The sequence below is a fragment of the Mustela nivalis genome (assembly GCF_964662115.1).
Source record: "Mustela nivalis genome assembly, chromosome: X".
In the NCBI taxonomy this organism is placed as follows: Eukaryota; Metazoa; Chordata; class Mammalia; order Carnivora; family Mustelidae; genus Mustela; species Mustela nivalis.
Genome location: NC_139040.1, coordinates 3539140 through 3566353, shown reverse-complemented (window position 1 = coordinate 3566353; position 27214 = coordinate 3539140). Strand labels below are relative to the sequence as shown.

Below are 27214 nucleotides of genomic sequence, written 5' to 3'. Positions count from 1 at the left end.
AATTGCCAGAAGGGCTTTGGTGGGAAGTAAGATGCAGGGTATAGGAAAGGCTTCATCACGCTTGAGCTAGGTTTTAGTTAGTATTTCTTAAATCGAGTGCTAGTCTATGAAAAAGGAAGCTCAAACATGATCTTTCAATCCATTGTTTACAGCTTGGCCTCATGATCTGTTTATTAAATCAGAGTTTGCAAATGCAAGTGACTGCAAGCTAGGCACGCGTGGGAGGGGCACTAGAGAACGGCGTGTCCCCTTCAAAACAATTTAAAAAACACCCTCCTACTGCCTGTTTGAGCAATAGGCCTCCAGTTTGTAACCGCTGCAGTAGAAGAGTGCTGTCCTATCTCCCAGGGTTACTTGTGGGGAAAAATTATTTCTTAAAAATATCAAGATTTCGTAAGTCAATGAAAAATACCATATGATTTCACTCATATGCGGAGTTTAAGGAAAAAACAGATGAACATGGTGGGGGAAAGAGGCAAACGTGAAACAGACTCTTCGCTCTAGAGAACATACTGAGGGTGGCTGAGGGAGGTAGGCGGACGGGTGAGTGAAGTGGGCGGTGAGGACGAAGGAGAGCACTTGTGGAGCGCGCCGGCTGCGGTATGTAAGTGATGAATCACTCAAGTCCACCCCTGAGACCAATATTACACTGTTTGTTAACTAACTGGGATTGAAGACTCAAAAATTTTGTCAAGATTTTGGCTTCTGCTTCTGGAAAGATGGAGTCAAGGTATGTTTTCCCATTCTTCATGCTAAGTGCAACCCAGAACCCTGGCCATCAGCTATAAAATGAACATAAGAGTCCCCCCCAAAATAGAAGAAGGCAGACTAGTCAGGGATCTCAGGACCCAAGGAATGACATGGTGGTGAGTCCCTGGGCTTTGTTTCTGCCACATATGTCCCAGACTGGCTGAAGAAGCCAGCAACCCAGAAATGCCAATGGGCATGGACAACACAAGCCTACTCTCTCAAGCTAAAGGACCAGGAAAGGGACAGCCTAACTAAAAGAAAACTTGTAGGCACTCTTCACTGCACTCCAGCCAAACACCACAGAAAAAGCTGTGGCCCCACACCCACCCTGCCAGCAAGGCCAAGTTGGGAGCCTAGATGTCCCCCACCTTGCCAGGCTGCCATGGGGCACAGCAAACCCGTGCGGTGGTGGTGTTGGGGAAAGCCTAGTGGAGACTCAGACTTTGCCATCCGCCCATCAGTAAGGAGGCTGTGCCTCTGCTATGGCATCAGTGGAGGCCATGTCGGGGGCAGTAACAAGGTACCCGTGCCACTGCCAGCCAGGGAGATGTCCGGAGCAGCCCAGGGGAGCTGGAACTCCTGCCCCAACCCCGCAGTAACCAGGAATCCCCCATCCTATGGTGTCCATGAGGCCGAGTGGGGAGTCTGGACTTGTACCCCAATAGGCTGCAGCGCGGGGGTATCCTGCTCCCACTGCAGCAGCGTCTGAGCGAGGTGGCTGAAATGGAAGGTCTCAGTAAGATCCCTGCTCTCGTGACTAGTACTCAGGATGTTCAGAATGCCATTGAAAGCCACTCGTTACACCACGAACCAGAAAGATCTCAAACTGTACAAAGAGAATCAGTAGGTGACAGAACTGAGATGACAGATGATAGAGTTCTGCGAAAATGATTATAAAGAAGCCATCAGAAAATTGCTTCAAACAATTAAAAATATGCTCGAACCAATGAAGACAGAGGAAGCGAGAGAAAAGAAATAGGAAAGTTTCAGCAAAGAGATAGGAGATAGAAGAACCAAATGGAAACTTTAAAACTGAGAAATATAGTAACTGGAATTTAAAAAAAAAGAACCTCAGTGAATGGGTTCAGTAGCAGAATAGAGAGGACAGAGAAAAGAATTGGATGGGTCTTAAGGGAATTAACACTGAGCCAAAAACGCCACTCAGCAAAGGTCATGTACTATATGATTCCATTTATGTAACAGTCTTCAAATGATAAAACCATAGTCATGAACAGATTACTGGTTGCCAGGGACTAAGAAGGGGAGGGGCAGTGAGGGAAGCTGATGTGACTGTAGAAGGGTGACAGTGGGGTCCTCCTGATGACATTGTTCTGCATCTTGATTGTATCAGTGTCAATTTCCTGGTGCTGGCATTGTTCTGTAATAAGCTGCCCTTAGGGAAGCTGAATGACATGGTACCTGGAATCTCTATTATTTCTTACAATTGCCTGTGAATCTACAATTATCTCAAAAGTAAAATTTAGTTTTCAAAAAGTCAAATTTTTATAGACTGCTGAATGATTCTATATTGCGTGTAAAATAAATCCTGATGAATTCATCTAAAACTCATGATACATCTGAAGTATTATTTAAATGAAACAAAGTTATGCCAGTAAAGATGGTAGAATTTTGTTAGGGAAAGGTTATCAGCAGTTATCAGATCTCAGTTTACTAGTTCCATTACAAATATCCTCATCTCTTTCCTGAGTGGGAGTTGGGGCCAACATGTTTCATCAAGGGTGGAATTAAACACGAGCAGCTTCTTCATCACCTTTCCAGGAGGGCTTCAGAGAGTGGAAAGTGACTGTTGTAGGCAAGAGTTTGACAAAGGGGGTCGGGCAAGATTCGGGTATGACTAGTTTACCGAAGACCAGGGTTATATTTTGAGGACTAGTTAAGATTTGTCTTCACCTGCCCAAGGCCTGTGACTCTAGCCAGCCAGTGACCACCACGTTAGGTAGAATTCTGGTTATTAAGACACCAACAGCAAGAGGAATGATGTGAGTCAACAGTTCGCTCTTCAGAGCAGGGTACGTACCCCTTCTTTTTAACTCATTCTGTAGTGGTCTGATAGCTACAGTAAAATTTTTTGTAGGCTTCACCCCTGAAATAGAAAACAGTGGTGTTTTTACTTCACTATCACATCTTTTCTTGAATAAGAAAGAAAAAAAAGAAGCCTCTTAGATGCATAAGTTCTAAACAGGTCACTTATAAAAGACTGATACTTATTTGACTTAGCCTCTCTGAGCTCTGTGCACCAGCACGATCCTCTGTCACAGAGGCATACTAGTATCTCCTTCCAGTGGCTGCGAGGGTCCAAGGGTTGAGATGACTCGTGTGAGGCACCTAGCACAACACCTTCGACACAACTGCTTGCTGGTCTTTGTCCCACAGGCACCGGCTGCATGTGAAAGCTTCCAAAATCCTTCCAGGATTGGAGGTTCTGTGGTGTCCGCTATTACCTTATGAAGAATTAAGACAGGAGCCAAACGGAGTTAGACCAGAGTTACTGGTCAAGGCTGGCTTGGAGGGCCTGGCTTAGGTGTAAGGCCACGGTGGGCCCCGAGATAAACACACTTTCCCAGAGGCAGCCTCTTCCTCAGGGCAGGGCTCACAGGCAGGCCCGCCACCGGCTCGGGAGACCGGGCCGTACCGTCCTGGTGCACTCGTGCGGGGCCCGGAGAGCCCAGAGAGGCAAGGAAGAGCGCAGCGACCCCCTCACCGAGAGACGGTGGTCGGCGGGATCCCTTGCCTCTCTGGTGCGGGGGGGCCCCCAAGGGACATTTTGAGAGGGGCCTGAGAGCAGAGGGAGGGAGTTTTAACCCCAGTGCAAACTTGTATACAAATTGAGATCTTGGCGCTTGTCTGGGAAAAAATGCACTGTTTTCCTCTGTGCTCCTCGCACTGTTGCACGTGGAACCATTCACTAGGGCGGGAGCGTGCTCGGAGCGGGAGACCCTCTCTCTGGAGTCTGGATTGCCATCTCTGCCCCATTTTGCGTTGTTTACTCACATAGGCATATATTTTCTTGATTTTGTACAACTTTCCCAAGGTGTAATTCACATATTTAAAGTATACGGTTTAATTCATTTTGATAGGTATTTACCTCTTCATCGCCACGATCAAGAGGATAAACATATCCATTGCCCCCTCCTGCGAAAAAGAAAAAAAAGGGGGCAGGTTTAGGTTTTTTAGTTTAGTTTATGTTTAGGAATTTATGGGCTTTAGGTGTCTGAGCTACAGTATCATCACTTATTTCAGAACCTTTTTTACGTCAGTGGATATTTTAACCCACTGAGCCACCCAGGCACCCCATTACATCAGTGCATATTTTAATGATGATACAATAATGTTCTTTGAAGTCAATAGCTTTGTATTCATATGATCTTATCTATCTTGAGTAAAACTATAAAACTAATAATTGGAACCTCTGCTGATTTTTTTTTTTTTAATGATCTGTGTCCCATAGAACCTATAGTGGTCAGGTGGTAGGATTTCCGCTTGGGGACTGGGGAACAGATGTTCACCTCTTCCTTGCTTTCCACCCATTCTCTGAGTGTTTTCTCCCACCAGAGCGTCACCAGCGCATACACTGTGTGTTCTAGTAGAAGTCACAGGCTTAGTTAAGGGTTAATAAACCTTTGCTTCCCGCTCTTCCCCTCCCTGCCCTCCCCGCCCAGCAGAGCCAGCGACCTCTTCCCACCTGCAGCTGCCTCTTCTGCGTTTGCAGGGTGAGGGGTAGGCGCCGCTCTCTGCGGGGCCTGATGGCCACGGCACAGAGTTTCATTTGGTGTCCTGAGCGTGAGTTGGAAATATGATTTCTACAGCAACCAGCTTAAGATTTATGGTTAACTGGGGTTTATGATACCATTAGCACCAACTGTTGAGCTGTGCTCTGGGTCAAGTGTGGGGGCTTTTGTGGTTTTTGGGTTCCGTTTTTGTTTTGTCTCTGTGGGCTGGCTTGGGAGCAGAACCGCCGTTTTGTGTCATTGTTTCTGTGGGGAAAATGCATTCAGTATTCCAAACAGACACACAACTGAACTTCTCAAACACAGTCTGTTCACAGTGGGTTATAATGGTCCTTGACAGAAGGGTTTGTGTTTGAAATAATGTAGTTTGTCTTTGCCCAAGGGCACTAAGTTTCTCCACATCAGAGACTTGCCTGAGAATTACAGGACAAATGTGTTAAGATTGATTCGATAGCGAACAAAATTTAGAGGGCAAATGTGTTAGGATTGATCTGGTTGGTTTAGTGAGAGGATTAGTCTGTTCCATCGGGATGGGCTGGTGAGCTTAACAGCATCTTTCACGGGTCAATAGTAATGTGTCCATGATGATGATGTTCTGTGTTTTAACTAACAGGTTTTCAGGAGGCCTGATATAAGGGTAAGGATATGTGGCTTTCCGCACATGGACCTCCTACTTGTGTGTCTCTGTGCTTGATGAACACTTAGTCGACTTAGTGTTCTTTACCTTTTCACTGGGTTTATGAGTCACTTGGATCAACTTAGCCTGCTGTGTCATAGCTTTAAGTGTTCACTAGAAACGCTTTGTTTGTTCCGGTGTTTTTATGTGCCGTGAAAGCTGGTGTGTGTGAGGGCAGGATGCTAACGTTGTTGCCAGCGTGCAGTTCTGACTTTTGTTGGGTTGCACGATTTCTAACCCAGTGGAGATTCACGGCAGGGGCTCTTATGGCCCGCAGAGTCCTCTTGTCACCTCGCTTACTATGTAACTCATGCTAAAGAATGTAACAGCAGCAGCAAAGTGGTGATTTGCTGTCCGTCCTCTCTGATGCACAGTCCAAGTCACCTTTCTGTCTGCATGCTGAATCTGAAGGGCAGAAGTGCTAGTCTTGAGGATAAATTTAGCAGAATCAGTCCCAGTTAGTATTTCTTCAAATACAGATGTAGCTTTTACGAGAAGTGGATTGTCGCTTGCATTTTCCTCATGACTTTCCTTCCCTTTATTTCAGAATATGCATAAAGCAAGACAAAGATTGGTAATGTGCATGCGTTTGAACCTGAGTGTCAAATGTTTGAGAATTAACCTATATCCAGTCAATGAAAATAATGTGGATTTTAACAGAATAATGACTTGAGTTTAAAATGGTTAATCTTACTGAAGCCAATGAAGTAGTTCAAAAATAAGCAGGTTAAATAAAATTCTTGTTATCCCAGTTGGTTTATCTCTTTTTAATCTTTGTTTTCACTATGTTTCCTTTTGCTTGTGAGAATCATTTTCTTTCCCTGATTCACCTTGTTAAATATCAGTGTTTGACTTCCCATTTGCATGGACTTCAAACTACTGTGTGGCTTTTTGTCATTTTAGTCATTCATTTTTCTGTTCTTCAAAATTTTTAGCAAAGAATGATTCCATTTTCTTTATATTTAAGAAAATGAAAATTTCAAAAACGGTTACATTTAAAAAATTACCCTCCTTTGAAGGGTAGCAGTACCAACTTTGTAGTTGGCCAATCTGATGATAAATCATGACAGTGTATTTCACCATATTGGTACAAACGAAAGGTGAGAAATAGTAAGTTCTTTTAAAGCTTTGCTACTTCTTCACTGATTGCCTTTTCAAGAAATATAGTCATGGGAACCAAAGTTTCATGAAGAAAAAAATGTATCTATGCCAGATTTTAATATTTGCAGCCCCAGAGAGCTGATAGAACTTTTAAAAGGGGTTATCATCTTGTTGTCTTCAGCATTTATGTTCTTTGTACCACCTGCTGAACTGAAAGTCCAATTTTTAAAGTTTCGGAAATGAATTGATTCTCTGAAGAGGCTAAATTAAGCACAGGATACCTTTAAAGAGCTTGGGAACACTTAGAGATACGTGACCTTTTAGCTTTTCTTTGAAGCACATTGATACTGTAAATAGAAACCTTTAACGCAGTCTTGATTCATAAAGCACATTTGCTTAGCAGTAATTTACAGACTGTATGTATATGTATGTCTCCAGCATGTAATGTGTGCATGCGCATGTGCGTGGAAAGCTCGTTATACTAGTGGACTTGAGCCCTGAACAATAGTTCCATAGAGTATGAGAGTACTTGCTACGTTTAAAATCCATGTCTATGGACTGCCTTTGTATTTTGGCTTGGTTTTGCCCTTTACTTAGTTACTGTGGGGTGCTTTATGTTCTATGAGCATATTATGTGTCTGTTATTTTGTTTCTTTGCCATATGCTATAGTATTGCTTGATTTAGAAAAGACCATACATTCTTTGAAATCCATGATGTTTGTTTGCTTTTCATTTTTCTGCCCCAACACAAACACAGACTAGATACTCCATTTTAGGCTGAGGATGCTATAGATGGCCAACACGTTATTTCCTTAACTCCAAGGGGGAAAATGTTGTGATTTGCAAAGCCGTGAAAGGTGTGTCAACTTTTACAGGCTTAGTGTCTCTTTAAAAAAGAACTTCTGTCCTTTCACCTGTCTGTTTGCACGTGTTTCTCTTTCTCCTCTTTGCCTTTTCTTGTCCGTGCACCTGGTGCTGTGCAGGAGGTTCAGGAAGAACACAATGGCTACCCTTCTGAAGCCGAAGCGGATCAGGTGGCAAGTTCTACATGTTCATCTGTTTGTAGCTACAGATCGTGCATTTAGAAGCCATTTCATACTAGATTTCTAGATGATAAGCAAATGCTTTCCCACTACAGTAGTGCTCTCCTGTCCAAGTTTGGTAGATTCCATTATGACATTATTTGCAAAAATTGGTTTATCCAACATTTTGTCAACCGGAAATTTGTTCATCTGTGCTTCTCAGTCTTCCCAGATAGGGTCAGCTGTGAGGTACGGAGTCTTGGTCACACCAGGACTCTGAAATGCCTTTGTAGAGATTGAGAGGGGACAGATGCATACGCTAAGGGTGCTCCTTGAGGGTGCAGACTTGACTTTATTCAAATTTGCATGGTCTATGCCCAACGTAGTACCTGGCCCCTTGTAGGTATTTGCAGAATGAGTCCGTATGGTTTATATTTACCTATCAGAAGAAAAAAAACCATGCATCAAGATTCTTGAGTGCTTACTCTTTGCTCAGTTCCTCAAGACCCTCTGGAGTCTTTCAAAGCAGGAGAACTTTCTTTGAAGCTTAGTTAGAATCTCCATATGCGAAAGCACTTAGAAGAGCAGCTCCAGGGAAGCGTGGCCAGCAACCCTGTGCTCAGCTGTGCCTTTGCCCAGTCCACCCTCCTTTGGTGACCCTGGAAGCACCTTGGAGAGCCTAGTTTGAAAACCACTGTTTTCGGCATGCCGCCATTACAGAAACTGTCCACCCAGCAGCTTTGATTCATGACGAGGAAAGTAGCAGAGAGGCCAGGGCCACCTGGTGGGCTGGAGTCCTCGGGGACAGATTCACGGAGCTGCTGGGCCTGCCATTGGGCTTTCAGGGTCACTGGAACAGGGTTTGGATGAGATCGCCATAGGGAATTCCTCAACTGGGCAACACGTGGAGCAGAGACACCAAGAGGAATGGGTGTGTTCATGAGATCAAATTTTGTCCACAAGAATATTCTATTCTTTGATTATACTGTACATGGGTTGGATAAATCAAGGGTCAAATCATGTCTTGTGCAACTTGGTAGTTGCAGTCAAAGTTTAATGTAGCACAAGTGTGAGTCCCATTTCCTAATAACCAGCTTTATTAAGGGAATCTACTGTACTTACAAAGTAACGAGCCTTTAGAAACCGTTCTTTTGAATTCCTATGCTAAATGTGTTTCCTGTACAAAATCAGAAGCAGTGGGATCATTTGTTTTGTTCTGATAGTTGCTTTTCCATCACTTATAAAGCATGTCCCAGATTAAATTATGATTAGTGAAAGGTTTGTCTCACTGTGTCTCACCAGCACATTCATGCCTCATATAAATGCACAGACATTTCAAGCCAAATTTCAAGCCAAATTCAAGCCGAACATGACTAGCAGAAAGGAAGAGACATCTTCAACTTCAGTCTTGAGAGCCCTATACATTCTCAGAATGGTCCCAGTCACTGGTGTCTCCCGTCCTGTGTTGGAGACTTGAGAGTGTTTGATGTGGCTCTCTGTAAGGCTTAAAGGGACTCGCATTCCACCCCCATCTCTCCCTGCTCCCCTTCAGGCTCAGTTGATTAGAACAGCTTGCTTTCTATCTTGCTATCTTGAAATAACCTATCCCATTTATTTTAAAATATAAGTTAAGGAATTTAGGTCTATATATGATAATATTTAACCACTAAAATAAGCTTTAATGATATAATATTTGAAGTAACTATAAACTGAGATATTGATTGAACTAGCTTTCTCACTTAGTGACTATATTATAAAATTAATCACTGGTTCAGGCAAAAGAAAGCAGAACTTCAAAGCTTCTGAGGTTGGTGATGTTGTTAGTATATCTAAAACTGGACATTTAGAAGTATAAATATTGGCTTATGCTTTATTGATAAAAGATGTTTCCAAATCATATATGAGTATAAAAATGAATCCATTAACAGTTCTCCATTGACCCTTAATGGTTCTCTATGTCCCTAAAAATTTTGGCTGAAGTATTTTAAAAACCAATCTGGACCAAAACGTCAAACTGAATAAAATTGCTCAGAGGTAATAATGAGCCCTTAATCTGTATTATTTAATCACGTATCTTGATAAGGAGGATGGACCACATCATTTTGTACCCTCCCTGTAGAACAGACATACCCCAACCAAATTTAGCATGGAATTTGCTTTTCGTATTTTGAGCTTTTTCCCTTCTTTGATTTATAACAATGATAAAACTATGATATATAGGATTTTTAAATTGACCTCTAAGTCCCATTAACAAAACATATTGGAGTATTCTTGTAACTATGCAAAAAATTAGTTTTGAATTTTCAATAATCTAGAGTTACAGTGTTCAGTAATTTAGAATTATAAATTCTAATCTGTTTTAAATATTTTGCTTCACAAAATATTATGAAAACATAATATTGTCTGACCTGTTTTCCGCAAAACACTAGTGGCCTCTCAATGTTAACTGTTTTTTGGAGAAAGCAGTCCTGATCAAATCCGTGTGGGAAATGTGGCGTACTCTAGCGCCCTCTTGCTGATTTGGTGTACATGCATATGCTACAGACTTTTCTCACTATAATGAGAAAACAAACCACAGTTTAGCTTTTCTTTCACCCAGGATTATCCAAATTTGACCAAAAAAAAAAACAAACAAAAAAAAACCCAGACCTATTCACATCTCTTGGGAGTTTAATGCTCTATGAAACAGCTTGGGAATTGCTGGGATTTTGAACACCTTATTCTTATTCGTGACACATGATGTCAAAGATGCCGAGGAGAAAGTGACCAGTTTCCTTGGCAGCATGTCACAGGGTGGCAGTAACTTGGAGTCGGCCCCAAGTTCAGGCTCTGTAACTTTATAGTTCGCACGCCATTTTCTCAGCTCTCCTGAGCTATCTGGCACTATATCCAACGGAACTCACAGGAAGCTGGCTAGTGGGCAGCAGGGCCAGTCTGGACACTTGCAAGTGTGGGTGTATGTCTCTGCAGCCATCCAAGACGTTGTTTTCCTGGTATCATTGTAGCCAGGAAACCTGAGAAGTCATCAGCGATTTGCTTGGTGAGCGTGGACTTGGCGCAGAGCAAATTGGTCTGGGGGAAGCCCAAGGAACACACCCTGCGCCACAATAGTGATGGGCGCAGTCCTGTCTGCCGGACCAGAGCACGCTCTCTTGTGGCCTGGAGGGGATGCCCACTGACAAGCCCCTCCCTGCTCCCCACACCCTGACGCTTTGCGCACACATGCAGGTAGCTGGGCTGCAGTACAGAAGCCTAGGGCTTTCCTTAGAATGTCCCTGCCGTTGAGACCCCTCTCTGATTACTTCCATTAGACTTCGGGGTTTCCCACACTAGACAGTGCTTACAGCCCGCTAAGCATCTACATCTAATGTTGATTTCACCTGTGTTTGTTTCATGCTCAGAAGGTAACCTTTTTCTGACCTTCCAAATTCTGTAGGCAACTTGTAATAGCTGTTTGTGTGGTGATTACAGTATCTATCTGTCATGTCAAGCCATTTCTGTATTAATGCTTTCTAACTGTGGATTTAAATATGTGTAACAATTTGCTAGAAAATGCAGCATGGTGTCCTGTGATGCTGAGCTTTGAGATTGTCTTGTAGGGGGAGGGGGCATCGAGTTTGCACGCTTCTATAGCCATGTAGCAAAAGCACAGAACACTACAGTTCTTCCCAGGTATGCAGTAAGAAAGTGAGATTTACTCCTGTTTGGCTTTTTGCCAGGCCCTAAGAGATGGAAATAAGCTGGCACAGATGGAAGAAACGCCACTTTTTCCAGGAGAATCCATCAAGGCCACTGGTAAGTTTAATGAGTACACTGTGCTTATTGAGAGCCATAAAATGAAATGGCATTTTGCTTGCAAGCATGGGTGAGGTATGTGCTGGAGATCAACCAAACCAATTTAATGAGGGGACAAGTGGACTAGGTCTGTTCATTCTTCTTAATGTCATCATGACCTTAAGAGGTAGAAGACTACATAGGACCACTCTAAGTTCCAGTTGAGTGTTTGGTGGCATCACCAACAGAAGAGGGGCCTGACTTTTCCTGAGGAACTGAAGGCTGATTAGACTCACTATAACGTAATGCTTCGTTGCAACTTCACTGTAATGTACAACTTCGTTGTAATGTAATGCTTCGTTGGAATCCTTCGCTATAAGAATATATTGCCAGACGATCCATGTCACATCTTAATAACAGTTTTGAGAACTTGGCAAAAGAATTTCGGTGGCTTATGAGATGCCGGAAAGTACAGTGGGAGCACAGGAGAAAGAGCATGTGTTCCTACTCTGCGCTGTAAGGGCAGGGGCCCGAGTCGAGTACTGCCATCCCCTCTGGACCGCCAGGCATTTCCCAGGTAGTCTACTATGCTGTGAGCAGACGGGAGGGCAGCTGGGTGTCACCTTTTCATCTCACCACCGCGGGGCTTGGGCTAGCCAGTCTAGTTCGCTAGAAAGATTTGGCTTCTCCCCTCCTGGCTCCCTCCCAAAGATGTGTGCTTGGTCTCAGTATAATCATCTCGTGTCAGGAATGTTTGAGGGGCGCCTGGGTGGCATAGTCGGTTAAACATCTGACTGTTGGTTTCGGCTTGGGTTGTGATCTCAGGGTTGTGATTTCAGGGTCATGAGATTGAGCCCCATGTCGGGCTCAGAGCGGAGTCTGCTTGTCTCTCTCCCCCAACCTTGCTCTCTCACTCTCTGAAATAAATAAATAAATCTTAAAAAAAAAAAAAAAAAGAATATTTGAGTAGCTGGGCTCTCCCAGGGCCTCCAAATGATACTGCTACTGAGTATCCTGGTCTGTGGTTCTAGACCCTGCTTATCCCATTGGTGGTCTTGAAACTTTCTTTCTTTCTTTCTTACCTTCCTCTTTCCTTTCTTTTCTAACTAATTTATATTTTCTACAGTGTTATAGAAGTGTAATCATTGAGTAGTTTCTTCTTTTGTCTAGGTCCTTCTACTCCGCATAATTATTTTGATATCCATGTTGTGAAATGGGTCAATAGTCATTCCTTTTTCGTGCTGAACAGTGTCTTATAGTGTGGCTACACTACAGTTTGCTTACGCATTCATCTATTCGTAAACATTTGGGCCGCTTCTACTTGTTGGCTATTGCAGACAATGCTGCTGTGAACCTTCATGAATCAGTCTCCCCGTCTCAGGTCCTGTCATCCTTGCTGCACCCTTTGACGCATCCATACTAATCTCCCACAACTCTGCGCTCTCTCTTCCCCCCGCCCCTTCTGCCTCCCCATCCTGCCTCACCCCTCTGCTTCCCTGCTGAGCTAAATGGGTCCTTTTCTGAGCTTTACTGTGCCCACAAGGTTACATTAGCATTTGTGAGGCTAGCCTACAATGGTGATTTTCTGTGTGGTGCCTCTCATAGGGCTTGACTTCTTATGAGCAGGAACTGTGCCCGGTTCTCCCTAGAACCCCAGCAAAAGAAGCTGCTTAGTACATACTGAGCTATAGAAAGGTTTAATGGAAATGTTTTGAGAACTTGGATGGATGACAACTGTAGGGCCTTTAATCGTCCCCCTCGGAATCCCCGATAGCTGTACGCACTCCCGCTCTTCCGGTGCGGTGGCACTTAGAGAAGACGGCGGAGCTGGAGCATCTTTGCGATGGCGGGAACTTCATAACTCTCAATGGACGCTCGTACATGGTTGGTAGCGATACTAAATATGTTGATATTAACAATAAGAAAATGAAAATTGACATGGAGGCTGATAAGCAGAGAAGTCGTTTTCCATGCCCCCGAGGTGGTTCTGCAGTTTCCTTTGGAGGTGCATTCGCTTTCATTAGGGGGAACTGAGAAAATAGCAGCCGAGGGTCTTCAGAGTTTGAAAACTGTGTTTTTGAACATGATGAATTTATTGCTCAGGGAAAATGTTAACTACCTGGAAAACAATGACAAAATGTAAGTTATTATGAAGCCCTTTACTTAAGACCCCACTAAGTAGCAAATCGGAATTGTTTTACAAAACTCAGTTTTCTTAGAAGACTACCTGTGTCTTTATTTAATGTGATTAAAAAATGTAAAACTCCTAGAAAACTGGGATCACAAGTGTCTATAAGATTCATTGACACACAAGTCTGGCAGAAGTTGCTACTTGGTCTTTTTTTTTTTTTTTTCTTTCAGTGAAAGACGTCATGTACATCTGCCCATTTATGGGAGCGGTAAGTGGAACCCTGACAGTGACGGACTTCAAGATGTACTTCAAGAATGTAGAGAGGGTAAGTTTTTAGAGGGGTATTTTATTTTTAAAATCACTTTAGAACACAGTCAATGATAAAGAAGAAAGCAGAAAGAACCCTCAAATCCCATCACTCTGAGAGAACCATGGGGTGAGTTTTAAGATGTACACATTTGGAAATAGATTTTGCATCTAGAAAGAAGTGCTATTAAAGTTGCATTTAAATCAGGTGGGAGGAGTTTAATTGTCATCTTGACATCAACTTCATAAAGCATGTTATAAATCAGACTTCAATTCTGTAGTTGGGACAAAGGGGAAATGTGAAATAAATGTGTTTTTGCCCAGAGAAGACTTCAAATATGAAAGATATGAAAGCTCTGCTGACTGACACTGATAGGCCTTCGTTAATTTGTAAACCCAGGACCCGAATTTTGTCCTCGATGTTCCCCTCGGCGTGATCAGCCGAGTTGAGAAGATTGGCGCGCAGAGCCATGGGGACAATTCCTGCGGGATAGAGATCGTGTGCAAGGTGTGGTGCCAAACCAGGTGGGACTGCTGGGGTGGTCGCGCGGGGCTTTCGCGGATGTGCCCACCACGGTCTTGGGGCAGCGAGAATCCCCAGGAGTGTCAGTAAGTCACATGGTTTCAGGACAGAGGCCGCTTCAAATCTTGTATCAGCTAATTCATGCCACTCTGGAAGCTGTTGAAGTAAACCTCTTGTCCTCTATCGAAGTATTATGATAAACGCGGACCTAGAACCTCAGTGTTCATGTTATTTGTTACGTTTTGGAGAAACCAAGTGAAAAGCAGAGATCAATAGTGTTGTTTTGTTTTTTTTTTCCAGTTTGTTGTTTTAACAGGACCCTTCAGAACAGTGGATGGTCAGAGACTTTCTGAAGAGAAAGCAATAGTCTACAAATTCCGTGATTAAAAACTTAATGTCAGGATTTTATGTTTGGTTTCCTCTTCTTCCTCCAGTGGGGAGTAGAAATGTGTGTGATGTTTTTAATGCTGACTAGTCATTTAAGAAACACTTTATCCAGTGTGTCTTATTCCCAGAGACCTTACCTCACGGGTTATACTTTACTCATGACCCTCAAGTCCCGGGAAGGAGAGTCCATGCAGAATTGCTAGGGTCCCTTCCACAGTCAGGGTTTGGATTCCTGCCAGTCTGTTTGCTTTGATAACACCTCTCAAGACAGGTCCCTCTGGTTGACCCCAGACTGTAGTTGAACCCACTTTTTTCAAAGAATACTTTACTCTTGCAGATTGTGAATTTGCTGGCATCCTAGACTCCCTGTGGGAGCTTCAAGGCAGTGCTGTCCTGCGACAAACTGCGTCTGTCCTCGGGCCAGGGTTAGCAGTCGTGGGCTTAAAGCAGAGGGGTGATTTGATGAGTCCTGCAGTTTGGGAACTTGACCTTTCCATTCTTAGAACTCGCCGGTAATGTCCCATCTCCTTAGGCTAGAGGGAAAGACTCACCAAAAGCCCGTGTGTCTGAGCCGGTTGATGGCCCCATGTGGCTTCGCCTCCGGCCACCTTCCCCCACGTTCTTGCTTGTCTGGTTCCTTCGGCTGCGGTGACTCACCTCGTGCCACCCACCCCTGCTGCGGAGTCTTTTCACCTGCTCTCTCCTTTGCTTAGAACGAGTTCATTCTCAGCAATCCTAAATAGCAAGTGAGCTCAGTCAGCTACCAGGGTGTGTGTGTGTGTGCATGTGTGCGTGTTCAGAGTCGCTTGGAGGGAGGGCACACAGGAAAGTGACACTGCCTAGGCCGGTGTCCTGGGGCTGCTGTGCGTAGATGTTTTTATGGCCCCGGTGAGCATTTGCTGATAGTGGTTTTAAAATGTTTTCCAGCTAAGCATGCTAGGGCCACACCCCTAGCCCTCTCAGCTCATGCCTGAGAACCTTGCAAGGGGTAAGGTTTGGTTTCTTTTAACAGGTGGTACACAAGGTACCAAGAAGGTACAAAAGGGGTGTGTAGAGGAGAGTAAGTCTGTGTCCGCCCGGCCCCCGGCCACCTGGTTCCTCTCCAGGCAGGTGCCCGCTCTTGCCGATTGCCGTGCGCACGCTGGGCGCGCAAGCGTGGCTGTGTGGTCTTCACACACACAGGTGGTAGTGTATTGCCTAGCCACCCCTCACCCCGCCCCAAACATCTGTCTAGGAAGTCCTTGGTATCGGTACAGAAATGCTGCTGCATTCTTTTTTTTTTTTTAAGATTTTATTTATTTATCTGACAGCCAGAGATCACAAGTAGGCAGAGGGGCAGGCAGAGAGAGAGAGGAGGAAGCAGGCTCCCCGCTGAGCAGAGAGCCTGATGTGGGGCTCGATCCCAGGACCCTGGGACCATGACCTGAGTCGAAGGCAGAGGCTTTAACCCACTGAGCCACCCAGGCGCCCCAATGATGCTGCACTCTGACGGCGCTCCGCGCTCCAGCCTGCGGTGACAGCCACTTCAGTCATTTCCATTCTTCCCTGTGATAAATAATATTGCAATAGTAACTTTGCCACTGCCTGAATTGCTCTTACTTTAATCTGTTTGTGGTCATTTTTATCTTCAAATTTTGTGTCATGTTAAGGAAACGTGAGACTTTTGTGTTTAACTAATGGCGTAGGCTTAAAGAGGTCAGATAGCAGGAGTGGAGAACCTGCCTCTCCCTCTCCCCCTGCTTGTGGTCCCTCTTTAGCTGTCTCTCCTCCTGTCAAATAAATAGAATCTTAAAAAAAAAAAAAGAAAAGAAACTGGTTTTGGGAAACAGCACTGAATTTCTGTAAGGAGTGTACCGAGGGGCGCAGTCTCTGCGTGACACACAGTCCTTGCTGTGAGCACAGAGAGGAAGCTCTGCCACGGTTCCGTTCTGTGGATGCTGCAAGTCCTGCAGTCGACTTTTCGGGCAGCTTAACGCTCGCAGCTGCTTTTGTGCACACCTCTAGCACATCTTCTAGTCAGTGCACATCTTCTCGGTACTAAACCTTCTCACTTCCACCCAGCGAGTTCCTTCCCCAGCGCGTCCCCTTTGTTCCAGGTTCCTCAATGGCTGTTATCTTGTTGGAGGTGCTTTTGGTAATTGTCTTTTGTTAGTAGAAGCAATCTATAACATGAGAAATGCATACAGATATTTCATATATCTCTTTATAACATGTCTGCCTCACAGATACTCAATGTTCAATAAATGAGTTTTGCTAATTCTTTAATAGGATATGAGGAACTTGCGACTTGCTTATAAGCAGGAAGAACAGAGTAAACTTGGGATATTTGAAAACCTCAACAAACTTGCATTTCCTCTTTCCAATGGGCAGGCAAGTACACCAAAATAAACCCTTTTTGTATGCCTTTGTGGGGGGGGGGCGGGCAAAAGTCATGTTTAATTATTCCTTTTTTCCAGAGGTTTCCTTTATCTCTTTCCTCTCTCTTTGTGATTAATATTAAGAAGTTTAAAATTTGTCCATTCTTTGTAATGATTAAGAAAAGTGCCAGTTTGTTGCTTCAAAATATACAGGTTAAATAGAAGTCTTACTATATTTAGTTCATGGCTGAATGAAAAGCTTTAATATTGGGCATATCATGTAGCAAAGGAGCACTAACGTGTGTATTTTGTGGTTTTTGTATCCAGACACTCTTTGCATTCAGCTACAAAGAAAAATTTCCCATGAATGGGTGGAAAGTTTATGATCCTGTATCTGAATACAAGAGACAGGTAAAGTAAGGTCCTGATCAAACCGAAAATAGTGGGTTGAGCATCTTTCTCTTTTCTGACAGGCTAGAAATATAGTAGAGAAGAAACCATTAGAAACCAGTTTTGTTTAGGTATGGCTTACGTAGCTTGTACGTTCTTCATCCCTGGGATGCCCCATTGTCCCAAGGCCAGTCCTTTGAGGCTGTTGCTGCTCAGCCTTTTTCCAGAGGGCAAGCGGAGTATGAGCACAAGGGTTTAAAAAGCAAATCAACCAGATGGTTTTTATTAGATATTCTGGTGATGAGTTGATGAGTAAGGATCAAAACCAATGGCCTGAATTAGATTAAATGTATGGGGAGACTACATCAGCCTGGTGTGGTGTTCCTGTGCTTAGAAAGTCTTCAGTGCATTGTCAGGTTCAGGACAGTCCAATAAGATACTGTTTTCATGACATTTGATCTTTGTCTCCACTGTATGTTCAGTTGGTATTGCTTTCTGTAAATGTTTGCAGAAAGTTTCTGTGTCTCAAAAGCTCCATCCTTGGGAGCTTTGGACTATCACTCTATCGCTCAGTCAGCCTTGCTTCGCTGCCCACCACCAAACAAACAAACAGAAAGATAGGTGAATAAATGGGCAATAAAGAATCTATGAATAAAAATATAAATTCTAATGGAAGAAAAGCATATAATAAAGAAGTTTAGATATCCGACTTCTACCTTTTGAATAAAGACAAAAAATTTTAAAAAATAACGCTCATTGCAATACTATGCTCATTCTTTATAGAAAACACAGCAGGAAATGTACAGGATTGGGATTCTAGTATGTGATATTTACCATTTTAAAATACGTTTGAAAAGTCTTCTGCTTCATTAAATTTTTAAAAATGGGTAAGAAATAGGTTTTGTTAGATAAACATATATTTAAACTTTTGAGTAGCAGTGAATGACAAATTATGAATGGATTTTAGGAGAAAATAAAAAATGGATGTGGTTCCCAGTTAGTACTTTCTGAAAATGCGAAAGTTTGCTCCCCCGCCCTTCTCTAACACCCTGCAGGGCTTGCCAAACGAGAGCTGGAAAATATCGAAAGTGAACAGTAACTATGAGCTCTGTGACACCTACCCTGCTGTCATTGTTGTGCCAACTAGTGTGAAAGATGATGACCTTTCAAAAGTGGCAGCCTTTCGAGCAAAAGGCAGAGTCCCGGTAAGTGATAAACATTGTCCCTTAGGCAGAAACCCAGACTGTACCTAGATCTAATGTGGAAAGGAGCAAGACAGAAAAAACTCTAGCGAACAAAACGGAAAGTAGAAAAATAGGCCGAAAACCCTCCCCAGGCAGCGGGGACCGCCAGGGAGCAGCAAGAGGGGGCGCACGGCTGCCGCATTCACGGCGCCCTTCGCTGGTTTCGTCAGGGCGTCTTAGAGCCAAGACACCTGCTCAGACGCCGAGCGGCTCGCGGCGCCACCACCCGGAGCAGCGTAGTGGCCGGCAGGGGCCCGAGTGTTTCTCTTGAGGGACAGCCGCACACGTGTGCTCTGAGGACAGTGAACGTGTGCGTTCCCCCCCACCCCCGTGGCACCCACCGTTCGCAGGGGCCGTGGGCATCGGAGAGCCGAGAGTGCGCTCCGGCGGGACCCCCGTCCTCCGGCCGCCTGAGGACAGCGGGAGGTTTGGGAGCCCGGCTTGCCATCTCGCAAGAGCCTGTCCTCGCTTTGCCCTCATCCTGCCCCGTATGTGCGTGGGGACACGCAAGATGTTTTTAAATGAGGAGACAGAACGCGTCATTCAAAATAGAAGTGGGGCTGGACATTAATCGACTTGACTTAGTTTCTGTTTTCCTTTGAGTCATGGAATCTGAGAGGTGCGAGGGATTCTTGGAGCTTATCTAGTCAGACTTCTTCCCGCCTGACGCAGCACCGAGTTCCAGAGCCACTGCCGTGTGGTGATGGGTTTCGGCCATCGCCTTGGAGGAGCGTGTGCAGATGAGGCCGTGCTTGAAAAGACAGCTTACTTTTACTGCTCGGCAATCAGGGCACGGCATTTTAGGAGCCGTACTAATGTTTGTTGCTTCCAAACGCTAGGTTTTGTCGTGGATCCATCCAGAAAGTCAGGCCACGATTACCCGTTGCAGCCAGCCACTGGTGGGTCCCAACGACAAACGCTGCAAAGAAGACGAAAAATACTTGCAAACGATCATGGACGCCAACGCGCAGTCCCACAAGCTTATCATCTTCGACGCCCGGCAGAACAGTGTCGCCGACACGAACAAGGTACGTTCTCAGTAGCGCTACGGAAGCGGCGGCTCTCCTGTCACGTGCTGGCCATAGGTTGTCGTGCAGACCGGGCATTGCTCCCTCTGGAAGGGGGTCTCTCTGAGCAGCCCGCGGCTGGGCCTCGCTGGCCCACGGCCCGCGTGGCTGTGCGCGTCTCTCTCATTGCTTCTCCGCCATCCTGTCTGCTGAATTGATTCAGCAAAGACCCAGAGAGAATTAGCCCCTAAAGAATCGAGTAAGACTTTTACTGAAATGATCTTGAGGCCCTTGGAAGTCCCTTTAACTCGAGACCTGGGTTGATTACTTGAATTCCTGTCCAGTCTGAAGCTCTGTCAGAACGGAGTCAGCTGTGCAAAAGCAGGCTTGCGTGCAGAGTTGCCCTGAATGGCATGCAGGAGTGTCCTCTGCGGACACCTCCCGTTCGAGCCCCGCCCACTGAGGGGGACGGGGCCCTTCATAGGCGGCCCCAGTGAAGAGGCCACGCCTCCAGCACCCACTCTGCATGTCGAAAATTCCTTTCGGACGGTGCGTTCCTGCAGGCACGCATCCGGCAGTCGGAGGACCTGGCCCTCTCTGTGAGTCATTCACAGATCAGGAAGGTGGTGGCCGCCCTTTCCACCTCATACTTACTGGTAAAATGACACTTGGGTCACAAACAGGTAATGCGCGCCTACCTGGGGCAGGTGCGGGGGGAAATACCAAGACAGATACGGTGAGGTGCGCTCCTGCGGGACGTGTGGGCTCAGCATGCAGGGGGAGCCAGGAGAGGGCCTGGCGCTGACAAGGCCTCACGGAGGAGGTGGCATTAGAGCTGGCCGTGGGTGTGGAGCAGGAGGGGGCGGGCCCGGGCATCCAACGGTGTGCCAGAGCACACAACTCACAAGAATGGCAAGACACGTAGGGCTGTGGTCGCCGAGCCCACAGCCAGCCCGCCCGCACCCCCAGCAGCGCTTGGCAGTCTGTGTCTCTTGGCAGCTTGTGCCTCTTCCTTCTGTGGTGACTCGTCCATCATTGAGTACAGTCTCCAGTAAAGCCAGCCTCCTGCTGCCCCTGTCTCCCTCCTGAGAGAAGCCATCACATTCCATTTCAGAGAGCGCACAAGCCACCAGCCACGCCATTTCCCCTCGCTCCCTGGGTACTTGCTGTGTGTCACGTCTCTGGGGAGGGGCACACAGAGCAGCAATCACGCGATCTGCCACATGGCCACCCAGTGTGGCATAGGAGAACACAGCATGTGCTCTGAGAGTAGAAGGGGCCCGCTTTCTTGCTCCGTGACCCTGGGCAGTGGCTACATCTCTCTAGACCACAATTGCCATGACAGCATGTGTGCTTCCCAGAGCGGGTGTGAAGGTCGTACTGTCCCGGAGAAAGCATTTGCTTCACGGTACATGTACTCTCTCCTGAGCCCAGAGTGAACGGCTCTGTCCACGTGACCATCATGACATCTCACTACCTGGGTCCCTCTCTCCGACCTGGCCAGCTCCGCCTCCTTCACTGGCTCCTCCTCCCCCGCCCCAACCTGCAAATGGTGGTGCTCCTTGAACTCCATCTGGAGTTCAAGCTGCTTTTGTAATTTGTGCCACCTCCCTGGCCATCTCCCCCGATGCCATCACTCCAGACACTGTCTGCCTTGTGAGTCTGATACCCGAGTTTCCATTTCACCCTGATCCCTCTGGAAGTCGAGGCCGACTTTCCATGCTGTGGTCAGGTGGACATCTCTGTTCAGCTCTCTCCCACGTAGTGACCCCCATGTATCCAACCCGGCCCGCACATGATGCTCGTAAGCTCACCACCCAGGTGGTCTGGCCGGGGCAGTGACCAGTGGTGCCAGTTACGGAGACGGGGAGGACATGGGCAGGATAGGAGTTTCCTGAGGCCCTGTACAAATTACCGCAAACTAGGTGGCTTAAAACAACACGTATTTATTGTCTGACAGTTCAGGAGGCCAGAAGTGTGAACTCGGCCCGGGTTGTGCTCCCTCCACGGGCTTCAGGGGAGACTCTGTTCCTGGCCACTCCTAGCTCCTGCTGGCCGCTCTGTGCGCAGAGCCGCGCATGCGGGTCTCCCCCTCTGCCTTCCGTGGCCTTCTCCTCTACGCGTCTGTGTCTCCCCTCCTCTCTTCTAAGGATGCCCGTGATGGCATTCAGGGCTTGCCCGATGTAATTCAGGATGGTCTCTTCATCTCAAGATCCTTGACTCGATGACCTCTGCAAAGACCCTTTTTCCTAAAAAGGTCACATTCATAGTCACCAAGATCTGCTGTAGGTCTCTTGGGGTGGGGTGCCATTTTTTCAGCCTGCCACGGGGCATCCTTCTCACTTAGTTCCCCATGCTCCCAGCTGGTGGGTCCTTAACCCCGTGAGTCCTTTTGCTTCTCTGCGTACTTCCTGTCACCACCACGGCACTGTCCCAGAGAAGGAAGATGCGTGAGAAGAGCCGCAGCCGGACGTCCTACCAGCAAGGGCAGCTTTGCACGTGCTCACACGTGAAGGAGCCAGAAGCAGGACACTGAACTGCACGTCCAGAATGGTTTTGTCTGTCGTGCTGTCATGTCTAGGAACCAGGCAGGGGTGTTTATCTGGCCAAGTCCCTGTTAGCTCTTCTATATGTGACAGCTTGTCTGCAACTGCAGACCCTTTACTTCTTCCTTTCCAATTTGGATGCCTTTTATTTCTTCCCCTTGGCTAATTTCCTGTCGGAAACCGCTAGTACCCTGTTGAATAGAAGCAGGGAAAGCAGTCATCCTTGTCCTGTTCCAGTTTGAGGGGGGAAGCTTGTAGTTCTTCATCACTGGGTATATTAGCTGTGGGCTCTTCATACATGCCCTTGTCAGGCTAAGGGAATTCCTTTCTGTTGTTGGTTTTTTGAATGGTTTTGTCATGGAAGGGCATTAGATTTTTGAAGGCCTTTTCTGTATCCGTTGAGATGATCATGTGTTTCTTTTTTCCTTCATTCTGCTAATGTGGTGCATTTCACTGACTGATTTTTATAATTGGCTGCTGTAGTGGGTTGCATAGTATCTCCCAGAAATTCATGTCCATCTGGAACCTCAGAAGATGACCTTATTCGGGAATAGGGCCTTTGCAGATGTCATCAGTGAAGAGGCGGTCATCCTGGAGTAGGGTAGGCCCTCAGTCCCATGACTGCAGTCCTCAGAAGAAGGCCATGGAGAGACGCAGACCGAGGGAAGGTGGCCTGAGTTGGGGAGCTGAAGCTCCGAAGCTCAGAGAAAGTTTGGGTTGTTGGCTGAGATGGAGCCCAGTGCCATGATGGGTGGTGGTTGCAGGTGGGGGATGGGCAGGGGCAAGGCCGCCAAAGGAGTCCAAGTCACGTAAGCCATCTGTGGAAAGCAGGAAAGGAACCCACAGAAGGAAGGGGTATGTGGTGGCAGGAGACCCCGATGAGGGGGAGGGTTCCTTGATGCCAGGCGAGGAGGAGCGTCCCGCGCGAGAACTGGGGGGGAGAGGTGTCTTAGCCGAGCTGCTCCAACAGAGTATCAGTATCGGTATCATAGTGGCCTGTGAACAACAGACATTTATTTCTCACAGCTCTGGATGATGGGAAGCCCAAGGTCAGGGTCACAGCAGATCCCACGTCTGGCTTCTTACCGTGTCTTCACACTGCCGAGAGCAGGAGGCCGCTGTCTTCTGTCTCTTCTTAGAAGGGTGCCGATGCCAGCACGAGGGCTCCACCCTCCTGACCTACCCGCCAAAAGGCTGCAGCTTCTGATCAGAAGCTGACAGCATCTTTTTGAAGATTAGGTCTTCGACACGTGAATTTTGTGGGGACGAAAATGTGCAGACCCTCCAGGAGAGGTGTGTGTACTTCGGATTCGGAGAGCGAGGGGACCCTGTCCTGCCCCTTGGGACCTCCGGCCCTTGGGCTCTCTCACCTGGGACCCCCTGCCACCGGCGACTGGCCGACTGATGGGCCGATGGCCTGCCAGGCCTTCCCCAGGCCCAGAACTGCTGCTGTGACACCAGGAAAACTGAAGTCCCTCCTTCGGCCGCTGCTCCCTGGGGGTGTTTGCGTCTCTTTCTCCCACGGGGGTTGGGGATTAGCATTAATTGAGAAAACTGATTTTACTCAGCTAATTTAATTAGCATTTAATCTGCACAGCAGCCCTGTGAAGCTCTTGCAGCTGGGAAGGGCGGGGAGCCGAGAAGGTGGTGGGGCTGGGATTTCAAATCCGTTTTCCTTGACACCAGAGCCTGTGCCTTTCCTCCCTGCCTACAGTACCAGCATCTTCGCTGCATGCTCTGCTGGTTTTTTATGAAAATAGAATTCTGCCGCGGAGGTAGGACTGTGCTCTGGGCGCCTTTGTCGGTGGTGCGTGTTGCAGTTTCACTGACGTGGAAGCGTGTTCTAGAATTCCATGGGGTGACCCGAGGTAAAGCCGGAGTTCAAGTACACCCACTGCCCATTCGCGTGCCGGTCACACTGGCCACTTGCGGACGTTCCCTCCTGCGTCGCCCCCGCCACTGGGAGCTGGTGACGGGGCTCTCGGCCACACGCAGCCCACTCCTCCCCAGAACCACTTCCCAGCTGAGTGCTAGATGTAGCCTGGGTTCTTGGCCCGTGGCCTGTCCTCTGTGCTTGGGGGCCCGGGCCCCAGGCGCCCCCACCCCCGGCTCCCTGTGGTCCTGCCGGCCCTAGCCTCCTGCCACCGTCCTGCCGGATGCCCTCCAGCCCACAGCTCGGCTCAGTTCTGTTCTCCCGCCTCCTCAGCGCCGCAGGCTGAACGTTCCCTGAGGATGGAGGGCTCGCAGCGCGCGGGCTGGAGCCACTCCAGACTCCTGCTGGAATTCTCCAGCCTCAGCTGGGCCCTCAGTGGTGCTTGCAAGTCCCTCCTCCGCAGCCCCAGGCTCCCAGAGGCCACTCGGGCCCCATTATGACTTTTTTGTAATGTGCGAGCCTGCCCCAGCCCCTCCGTCGCAGGCCCTGACCTCACCTGTCCGTGTGGAGGACAGAGCAACCCTCGGCCGCCAGACCTGGAAGCCGCCTTGTGCTGCCGTCCGTAACCCTCCGGTCCGGCCATAAGCAGGCACCCCCTCCAGCCACGGTCACTGCTCCCGTCCAGCTGGCCCCATCGTTGTCCTGCCACTTCGCGACGGGCCTCTGGGAGCACCCCCCATTCGCTGGGTCCGCGCGCCTGCGAGGCCCGCCTGGCCCACACGGCCGCCCCGTGCTTGCTGGCCCGGAGTGCAGCTGTGTTCTTCACTTCTTTCCTTTGACTTCCCAAGCTTCAGGTAGTTCGGTACTCTTTCCTTTTCAAAAAGCCTTTCCTTTTTTTCTTTTTCCTCTCTTCTCTGGCGGCTCTTCTCAGTCTCCTTTGCTTTGTGTGTCTTACATGTTGGCCTTTTCCAGGCTTCCAGCCTCCGCTTCTCTCTTGGCTCACCTGCTGACCTTGAGCATGGTATGCCCGACCCCTGTGGTCTGATTTCCTCCAGAGGCCAGTGACTTTGTCTTGGTAGCCACGGCCCAGACCTGGCTCTGAGCTCCTGACCCCCTGCGGGCAGACCTCCATACTTACATTCTTCCCGGGCACCTTGCGCTCACTACGGTGAAAGCAGAGTCCTCTGTTCCCTCTGCGAGTGCCTGTATCTCAGCAAAGGATACCGCTGCCTCTTGGGGGTGCCCGGCCTGGCCTGGAATCCTGGGTGTCACTGTGCTACCTACTTCCGTTGCTCCACTCAGCCACTGAGTGTTGCCCCTTAAATAGCTCCAGTCCGCCGTGTCTGTCTTGTCTTGCTGCCTCTACCACGATTCTCTCAGCCAGATGAGTGCCCGTCTCTGAGCTGGTCTCCCTGCGGGAGGTTGCACCCTCCTCCAGGCCCTTCCGCCCAGCACAGCCGTGGTGATGCCGCAGCGCAAGTCCGATGGCGCCGTCGCCACACTCGTCTGTGCTCCGGCTGCCTCCCTGCACCTGCACATCCGCGAGGCCCAGCCCTGGGCCACCATCTGGCCGCCTCTCCTCGGCTCAGCTGCGCGCCTGCCTGTCAGCGAGCCGCGTCCTTGCCCGCGTCCGGGTAGCTGCACACCATGGCCCCTCTGCCCTGTGTTCTTGACCTTCCTCCCCACGGCAGAACTTCCCCGACGGGTGTTCTCTTCTCGCGCAGACGTCTGTTCTGGCCCCCTGGCAGCCTCCCAGGCCTGGCCATGTGCCCCCGGTGCCCCCTGTGCTCTCACCCCTCTACCCCACCAGACTGGGAGTGCCTTGAGGACCAGGGTCTCCACTTGTCACGCCAGTATTTAGCTTAGGGCTGAGCATTAATATCCACGTGCTAAGTGGTGGGAGACAGAACGAAGGATGTGGTCTTTGGGTTCACAGATACATTTATTACGTTTTTGGAGATAAAATTCATATGACATTAATCTGGTTATTTTATCTGTCCCAAAGTTTACGAGTTGGTGACTTCTGGTATATTCACAATGTTGTGCAGCAACCCCTTCTAACTCCAGAATGTTTTCGTGGCCCTAAATAGAAACCCTGTGTCCACTGGCAGCTGCCGCCCATTCTCGCCCCCTCCCCCTCCAGCTCCCACCAACCACTAATTTACTTTCTGTCTGTATAGATTTCCTTGTCCTGGACCTTTCATGCAATGGAATCATACAACATACAGTCTCTGGGGCCTGGATTCTGTCCCTCTGTGTGAGGTTTCCAAGGTTCACTCCTATGGCAGCGTGTCCCGGCACTCACTTCCTTTGACTGCAGAATGTTCCACTGTGTGGAGAGAGCACGTTTTGTCTGTCCACTCGTCCGCTGCTGGGCAAGTGGGTTCCTTCCACTTTCTGGCTATGGCAAATCATGCTGCTGTGGTCTTTTCATTTGTGTTTTATTTTACTGAAATTCCTTAAACCTCCTTGTTTGGGATTTACAGATTATTATACAGAAATTTTTGTGTCAGTACAACTGTTTCTGTTCAGACAGATGGCTCTAGCAGAACCTTTAAAAATCTAACTTGCCTTGAGTAAGATCCAGTTGTTAAAGGTTCAAACCCTGATGATGAGTGCTGGAGAGTTGTTAGGGGTTGAATTGTGTCTCCATAAATAACTATGCCGAAGACCTAGTAGGTGAGTGAACTGTGGCCTCATTTTGAAATGAGGTCTTTATAGATGTGATCCAGTCACAGTGAGATCCTGTTGAATTAGGGTGGGCTGTAATCCAGTCTGACTTGGGTCCTTAGAAGGAGAGAAGAGACAGACATGAGGTGAAGGCCATTTTGATGATGAGGCAGAGATTTGAGTGACGTGTCTGTAAACCAGGACCACTTGGGGGCTACCAGAAGCTCGAAGAAGCAACGACGAGCCTTCCCCAAGGGGCTTCTGAGGGAGCACGGCCCTGCCAGTACCTTGATTTTGGCTCCAGAACTGTGAGGGGACATTTCTGTTTTAAGCTGCTTACTGTGTGGTGCTTTGTGCCAGGAGCTGGGGCGAGTCCTCCAGGGTTAGGAGGGTTATTTTACACAAAGGGGCCTGTTGTGTCCTTAATGGTCTCTTTCTGATAACACCAGAAACAGTGGAAGTGTGAACTCAGACACAGCGCTGCATGTGTTTTGTTCCTCACAGGCCAAGGGCGGAGGGTACGAAAGTGAAAGCGCTTACCCCAACGCGGAGCTCGTGTTCTTGGAGATCCACAACATCCACGTGATGAGAGAGTCCCTGCGCAAACTGAAGGAGACCGTGTACCCTTCCATTGATGAGGCACGGTGGCTCTCCAGCGTGGACGGCACGCACTGGCTGGAGTATATACGGGTGAGGAGGGCTGGTCCT

At 47.8% G+C, this 27214-nt stretch overlaps 1 protein-coding gene across 9 annotated transcripts in view; it reads left to right on the top strand.

Moving 5' to 3' along the window:
- Positions 1-27214, top strand: part of MTMR1 (myotubularin related protein 1) — a 56280-nt gene that overhangs the window by 10178 nt on the left and 18888 nt on the right. The window contains exons 3-13 of one of the 9 annotated variants that reach the window (XM_082716554.1): positions 5113-5136; positions 5723-5749; positions 7260-7310; positions 11018-11093; positions 13434-13528; positions 13910-14017; positions 16688-16789; positions 17104-17187; positions 18222-18371; positions 19250-19438; positions 27011-27196. In XM_082716554.1, the coding sequence (XP_082572680.1) occupies positions 5113-5136; positions 5723-5749; positions 7260-7310; positions 11018-11093; positions 13434-13528; positions 13910-14017; positions 16688-16789; positions 17104-17187; positions 18222-18371; positions 19250-19438; positions 27011-27196 (1092 nt within the window). Of the gene's footprint in view, positions 1-5112; positions 5137-5722; positions 5750-7259; positions 7314-11017; positions 11094-13433; positions 13529-13909; positions 14018-16687; positions 16790-17103; positions 17188-18221; positions 18372-19249; positions 19439-27010; positions 27197-27214 lie in introns of all 9 variants that reach the window. The other 8 variants (XM_082716553.1, XM_082716556.1, XM_082716555.1 and 5 more) reach the window with 8 other exon arrangements.